Source organism: Egretta garzetta, unplaced genomic scaffold (genome assembly GCF_000687185.1).
Source record: "Egretta garzetta isolate BGI_Z169 unplaced genomic scaffold, ASM68718v1 scaffold951, whole genome shotgun sequence".
Taxonomy (NCBI): Eukaryota; Metazoa; Chordata; class Aves; order Pelecaniformes; family Ardeidae; genus Egretta; species Egretta garzetta.
In genome coordinates, this window is record NW_009258690.1 from 7,683 (window position 1) to 14,920 (window position 7,238).

Here is a 7,238-nt window from a genome sequence, read left to right on the forward strand (position 1 = left end):
TGGCCGCTCTCCACAGGTTTATGGGGGAGTTTTCTGCATGGCCATTCCCCTCCTGCTGCTGGGCTCAGTGCCTGCAATGGGGTAATGTCCAGCTCTGCTCAACCTCTCTCCCTGTGCAGACCCTGGCAGGCCCCAGAGCAGGGATGTCTGCAAAACACCACATATAATGCGGAGAGGGCTGGGTAGGCTGTCTCAAATAGAGGGAACTGGAGGACAGAGGACAAAGTGATGTCATGGAGATCATTAGGAGAAACTGTTCCTCACACCAAACACACCCTTGCCATGCTGTGTCTGCACAGTGAGTCCATTGGACAGCGTGGCTGAGCTGGCACAGGACAGGGCACTGCCAGGGGCATGAAGCAGCTGCCAGGGGGTGACCACCTGGAGCTGGTGGTTGCAAGAGAAGTCCAGAGGAAAGAGGAGAGCTTCAATTGCTGTGTTACAGCCTGAGGCTGAAGAAGAGAAATTCAGGGCTGCTGCTGAACAACAGTCATGCAATAAACAGGAGAGACCGATGGGGCTGAGGGACTCAATGCCTACGTTGCCTTAGTCTTTACTGAAAAGGTCCTTCAGGCCTCTATGCTCAATGAAGGGGTTCAAGGAGGAGGAGAGCACATAATGGCAAGAACCTCAGGAAATCTCAGAAGGAAAAATGCTGGTTTCTGCCCCTGCAGGGGACTCACCCTGGCAATGGAACAGGGGCCTGCCTGGCTTGGAGCAGCTCTGTGAAAAATGTCTGGGTAGTCAATGAGCTGGAGAGGAGGCAGCAGTATGCCCTGGCAGCAAGGGAGGCCACCAGCATCCTGGGCTGGACGACCAGGAGCATGGCCAGGAGATCAAGGGAAGGGATTCTCTGGAGTGCTCTATCCAGAGTTCAGAGTTCCAATTCAGGAATGATTCCAGCAAGCTGGAGTGGGTTTAGCGCTGGGCCCTCAGGACAGCCAGGGACCGGAGCACTTTGCTGGCTTGGGGGGGCTGAGGCAGCTGGATTTGTCCAGCCTCGAGAAGGGAAGACTGAGGGGGACCTCATCCCAGCCTGCCAGTACCCACGAGGAGGACATGGAGAATACAGAACCAGGCTCTTCACCATAGCACACAATGGGAGGACAAAAGACAATGTGAGGGTGTTGAAAGAGGAGAGGTTCAGCCAGGGCATGAGGAAAACTTTTTTCCCCATGAGCTCAGCCAAGTGCTGGCATGGGTCACCCAGAGACATTGGGTTTGTTTGTTTTTTTCCATTCTTAAATATGTTATCACAGAGAAGCTACCAGTGTGGCTGATTGATTGACTCAGCCTTGACCAGTGCTGGGTCCAGTATCTCTTTTTACAGAACCTGGACAGGTCTTACCTGGTTTTTAAATACCTCATGGGATGGTGACTTGACCACCTCCCCTGGACAGCCTGTTCCAGTGCCTGACAATACTTCTGGTGAATAATTTTTTGCTAATGTCCAACCTAAACCTGCCCTGGTGCAACTTGAGGCCATTTCCTCTCATAATCTCGCCTGTTACTTGGGAGAAGAGACCAAGACCAACCTCATTGCAACCCCTTTTCAGGATATTGTAGAGTATAAGGTCGCCACTCAGCCTCATGTCTCTATAGGAGTAGCTGGAAAGTATGTGAAGGGTAGTTTCAGAGATGATGGATCTTTTCTTGGCAGTGGGAAGAGACGGAAAACTTTTCAAAGTAAAACTCAGAAGGTTCAGACTTGAGGGGATGTATAAGAAGCCTGATTCACAGGGTATCCTTGTGGTGCAAGAGGTCACCCAGAGGGAGTCTGGATGAGACCACGGCTTTGTGTTTCAAGGAACAGCCAGTGCCAAGTGGAGGGCTAGGTGTCTACAGCCTGAAAGGAAAGAGGTGCAGGCATGGGACACTGTGGGGCAGCCTGCAGTCGAGATGGCCAAGTGCTCTGACAAGCCTGAAAGGCCACACAAGACCAAGGTCTTTGTCCCCTGGGATAGGACACTTGCATCTGCCACTGAAGCCTACCAGGAGAAACTGGATTTGGAGGCTTTGCTCTTGGATGCCTCCTCAGCCCTTCTTGGGACAAACCAGGACATGCTGTACAGTTTTCCTACACTGGGCATTGCTCACCCTCACATCCCACTGCCCCCAGCAAGAGCCCTGAGCCACGCAGGAGGGATGGGATCTGCCTTCCCAGGGCCTGCGGGTCAGGGCTTGGCCTTTCTGCTGCCTAAAACCAAACAAGGATTTGACAGCATTACAGCCTCTTGCATAGGGCCTTTGCCTGTCTACAATCATGGCCTCCAATGAGCTGCTCTAACGAGTCCCTGGTGAGGCTCTGTCAGTAATGGCCCTCACTGGGGCCCATTAATGCTTCAAGGTACTTTGAGTTTGGCTTCTGACTTGGACTTCCTCAGAGGTTTCTTCAATCATCTTGTCTCTGTGTCTGAGCTTCAAGGACTCAGCAATAAATACACCATCTAGAATATTTGATGCAATGGAACCTAATGTTATGGTGAGTTTAACCCCAAACACATTGAGGAAACACGTAGAAGAGGTTCCTAAAAACCAAATTCCTTGGACATGTTTTTTGAATCAACACTGGAGGAAGATCCCAGCTTTCAGGCACTGCACCAGGGAGATCCACGTTTATTGAAGAGCAGCTATCTGATAGGTAAAATGTGACACAGTGTTGTCGTTCAAGGCTCAGACATCAGAGGATTAAACCTTTATAGAATGAGTATACATCCAGAAAATTATATCTCACCAGCATTATCACAAGGAAATAAAAGAGACAGAATCACAGAATCACAGAATTGCAAGGGTTGGAAGGGACCTTGGGAGATCATCTAGTCCAACTCCCCTGCTAGAGCAGGCTCTCCTAGAGCAATCTACACAGGACTTCATCCAGGCAGGCTTTGAATATCTCCAGAGAAGGAGACTCCACAACCTCCCTGGGCAGCCTGTGACACGTAGACACGTGGCCTACGATAAACCTAGGGAAATGTGCAGAGGAGGGGAGGCAGGTTACTGTCAGTGAAACAGCACTCATTGGATCAGTTTCCATAGGGCATCCTTGAGCTCCTGGTTCCTCATGCTGTAGATGAGGGGGTTCACTACTGGAGGCACCACTGAGTACAGAACTGCCACCACCAGATCAACGGATGGGGAGGAAATGGAGGGAGGCTTGATGTGGTTAAACACTGCAGTGCTGAGGAACAGAGATACTACAGACAAATGAGGGAGGCACGTGGAAAAGGCTTTGTGCCGTCCCTGCTGAGAGGGGATCCTCAGCACAGCCCTGAAGATCTGCACATAGGACAGCACAATGAAAAGAAAACACATAAAGACAACAAGGACGCTAAACATAATAAGCCCAAGCTCCCTGAGGTAGGCATCTGAGCAGGAGAGCTTGAGGATCTGGGGGATTTCACAGAAGAACTGGTCCACAGCATTGCCTTGGCAGAGAGGGAGTGAAAATGTATTGGCAGTGTGCAGCACGGCATTGAGAAAGCCACTGCCCCAGGCAGCTGCTGCCATGTGGACAGAAGCTCTGCTGCCCAGGAGAGTCCAATAGTGTAGGGGGATGCATATGGCTACGTAGCGATCATAGGCCATGACAGTGAGAATGTAATACTCTGTTGAAATCAAAAATACAAACAGAAAGACTTGGGCAACACATCCCTTGTGTGAAATGGCCCTGGTGTCCCCCAGGGAATTGGCCATGGATTTGGGAACAGTGTTAGAGATGGATCCCAGGTCGAGGAGGGAGAGGTTGAGGAGGAAGAAGTACATGGGGGTGTGGAGGCGGTGGTCACAGGCTACGGCAGTGATGATGAGGCCGTTTCCCAGGAGGGCAGCCAGGTAGATGCCCAGGAAGAGCCCGAAGTGCAAGAGCTGCAGCTCCCGTGTGTCTGTGAATGCCAGGAGAAGGAACTGGGTGATGGAGCTGCTGTTGGACATTTTGGTCCTCTGGGGACTGGGATCTGTAAGAAGGAAATAAAGGAATTGAGAAAGTAGTGCTGATTTATTCGAGAAATACCTGTTCAGGATCTTATAGAAATGCCCCAAACCACCTTTCCCTTTTCAGGAAGACCTTTGATGAGCTCTGATTGGTGCTGGCTGAGGGTGACCCAGGGAGCAGGAGGCTCTGCTGTGGGCTCTGCATGATTCAGTCCTGACTTACAGCAGTTGGTAAAGAGGAACTTGGAGTGATCTCAGATTAAATCCATGCATGATATGAAAGAAATTCTCAGTCTTGTCACTCTCAGTTCACCTGACTGCAGAGCAGAGCTGTGGGGATTTTGTTTTGTGTCTTCTCTTCCACTGGCCCCACCACAGCTCAGGAGTGATTTTCATGCAGCAATCCCTGGCATTTCTGCTGCACTGCCAGGGAAATCTTGTGGGGCCTGAGAGGCAAAGGGACTGTCCCAGAGTGCAGAGGGAGGACAACTGCTCTGTCCATCAGCCCTGGGCTCAGCTGCCCTGTGCTGGCAGCTCGTTCAGCTGCAGGACCATAGCACTCGGGGGTTCCCCCCTAAAAGAAACAGGGTACTACTGAGAGCAGAGGAATCCAGTTTCCATGTGCAGATCTCCAAACGCCTCAGCCCATTGTACCTGAGGAGGATCTCAGTTGTGCCCACTGAACCAGGGACACCCAGGGCTCATGGCAGCTGCTCACCTACAGCCACCCAGCACCATTTCTGTGGCCTTCAGCACACAGGGATCTTCTCCAGGGGGCTCCTGCATAACATAGAGGCACCACCAGAGAGCTTTGCCCTCCAGGAGGGAAGCCTGCAGCCCAGCAGGACGTCCCAAGGAATGAGTACCGTCTCCTCCCTTTGTTACCTCCAAATGTCTTCCAGGTGATGTAGAAATCTAAGCAGCCCTGACCCATGCTGCACCCTCTGGAGAGCAGGAGGACCCTGCCCTGCCAGGCGTCCTTCTTTTCTCTGTCAATTTCTCCCCATATCGTCCTTGGGAGGTCCCTGGGAAGGCTGAGTTCTGCCCTGGATGGTGGCAGAGTCCTTGATGTGTTGCACAGACCCTTGTGGTGAAAGGCCCTTTCTTGGAAGGAAAGCCATGGGCACCCCTGGCTGCACACCTATGTTGAAAACCCTGGAGTGGCCCCCAGGAGAAAGCAGCCATCATGCCCTGTCCTTCTGACAGCGCAGCAGGGAGTCCCTGCTCTGCAGCACATTGTCCTCCTCTACAATGGGGAAACTGTGAGAGTCCTCCTGAAAGATCATATCTGCTGTGCGTTGTACCAGCCTTCGGAGATCCCTCCAGGAACACCAGCTACACTGCCCTTCACCCAGAAACTTACCGCATATAGGGCTGTGAAGATCTCTTCTCCTACTCCAGACTGCCTTTAACCTCTCTCTGCCTCACTCCTCTCCCCTCGGTGCCTGCAGGCAGTGCCCTCAGCCCTGCTGCGCTTTGCAGAGGAGCTGCTCCTGGGCAGAGCTGTCTCTCTGCAGCACTGCCCACTTGCCATGAACTCCCTCCCTCCCAGGAGCCCAGCCCAGCTCAGCAGCAGAGGACCAGCCCAAGGCAGCACTTGCTCTGCCCCCTTGGGTCTCCCTCCAGGTGTCCCTGGGGCTGCAGGGGAACCTACTGTGACACAGGCTGAAGTCATCCCTGATGTTCCCTCCTTCACCTGGGGAGAGACACTTCTTTCCAGCAGTGTCATTGCTCCTGTTAGAAAAATAGTTGGGCATGAGAGTCATGCAATCCTTACCAGTCTCTGGGAGAGGAGGGGCAGCACCCCAGGGAGCTGAGTGAGCAGGCCAATGTCACAGTGAAGCCACCCTCCATCACCCCTGAAAGGTCATGGAGGCTACAGGGACTCCCTGACAATGGGGGAAATGCACCAACGGGTTGCATGCACCTTTCCAAAATGCTCACAGGCTGTGCATAGGAGCGAAAGGCTGTGCCCCAGAGCGTGTTCCCTCGGATTCCATTTCTGGATGTCTGAAAGAGAAGGGGACTGGATTTACCCAGGGTCGCTTCTCTCTCACCATCCTTGTTGCTTTCTGTGATTAAAGGAGAGATTTTATGTACAGGGGAGACCAGCAGTTTTTCTTTTAACCTGGAAGACAGTGAGGTTTGCAACATCAGTCATAGCATATTCTTGTGAGGATATTATGGTCTCCCTGTGTGGATAAGTAGGTGGGTAAATGACCGGATGGATGGTTGGGCTCAGAGGGATATGGTCAAGAGTGGTACTCTGCCTGGAGGACTATAGCTAGCAGGGTCCTGCAGGGCTCTGTCCTGCCACCTGCCCTGTTTAATGTGATTTTAATGACATGTAGGAGATGAGATGACAGAGTTCTTTTTCAGAACATTTGTAAATGACACCATATTGAGGAGAGCAGACACTACACTGGAGGGCAGGCCTGCCATCCCAAAGGACAAAGAGATGCTGGAGTAATGGGCCACCCATGAAGATGTGACGCCCATCTACAAGGAAGGACAGAGGAAGGACCCAGGGAATTACAGACCTGTCAGCTTGACCTCGGTACCAGGGAAGGTTATGGAGCAGTTCATCCTGAGTGCAGTCACCAGGCATATGCAGGACAATCAGGGCATCAGGCCCAGCCAGCATGGGTTCATGAAAGGCAGTTCCTGCCTGACCAACCTGATTTCCTTCTATGACCAGGTGACCTGCCTAGTGGATGAAGGAAAGGCTGTGAATGTTGTCTACTTTAGCAAAGCCTTTGACACTGTCTCCCACAGCATTCTCCTAGAAAAGCTGGCAGCTTATAATTAATTTTTAAAACATTCATCTCACTTGTGCGCAATTCATATAAAAATGTCTTTAAACAGATTTCCTAATTATTTAACATAGATGCATTACTATTACCTTCCACTGAAATATCCTGAATAGCAAAGCGAAGGATGATAGTCCAGATCATACCCAGAGTCATTTTCACATTGCCGTCAACAATTTCTAAGGTGAAAAAAGAGAGAGTGGTAGTAGTATTTAGAATGTGTTTTCTGTTTTCTCTTATTTTAATAATAGATTTTTATAAATAATATATTTTGTATTTAATACATTTGTTATATTTCTACCATACTGGCTTGTATCAGGAATAGTGTGGCCAGCAGGAGCAGGGTAGCAATCGTGCTCCTGTACTTGGCACTGGTGAGGCTGCACCTCGAATATTGTGTGCAGTTTTTGCACACCCCACTACAGGAAAGACACTGAGGGGCTGGATCATTTCCAGAGGAGAGCAACAAAGCTGGTGAGGGGTGTAGAGCACAAGTCT

General features: G+C 51.1%; 1 protein-coding gene across 1 annotated transcript; it reads right to left on the reverse strand.

The window, feature by feature from the left end:
• Positions 1-3,015: 3,015 nt before the first annotated feature.
• Positions 3,016-3,930, reverse strand: LOC118451686 (olfactory receptor 14J1-like). The gene has a single exon (XM_035888743.1). The coding sequence runs from the start codon at positions 3,928-3,930 to the stop codon at positions 3,016-3,018; it is 915 nt and encodes a 304-aa protein (XP_035744636.1).
• Positions 3,931-7,238: the final 3,308 nt, after the last annotated feature.

Coding starts and splice junctions, on each gene's coding strand:
- LOC118451686 (XM_035888743.1), bottom strand. CDS start 3,930: ATGTCCAACAGCAGCTCCATCACCCAGTTCCTTCTCCTGGCATTCACA.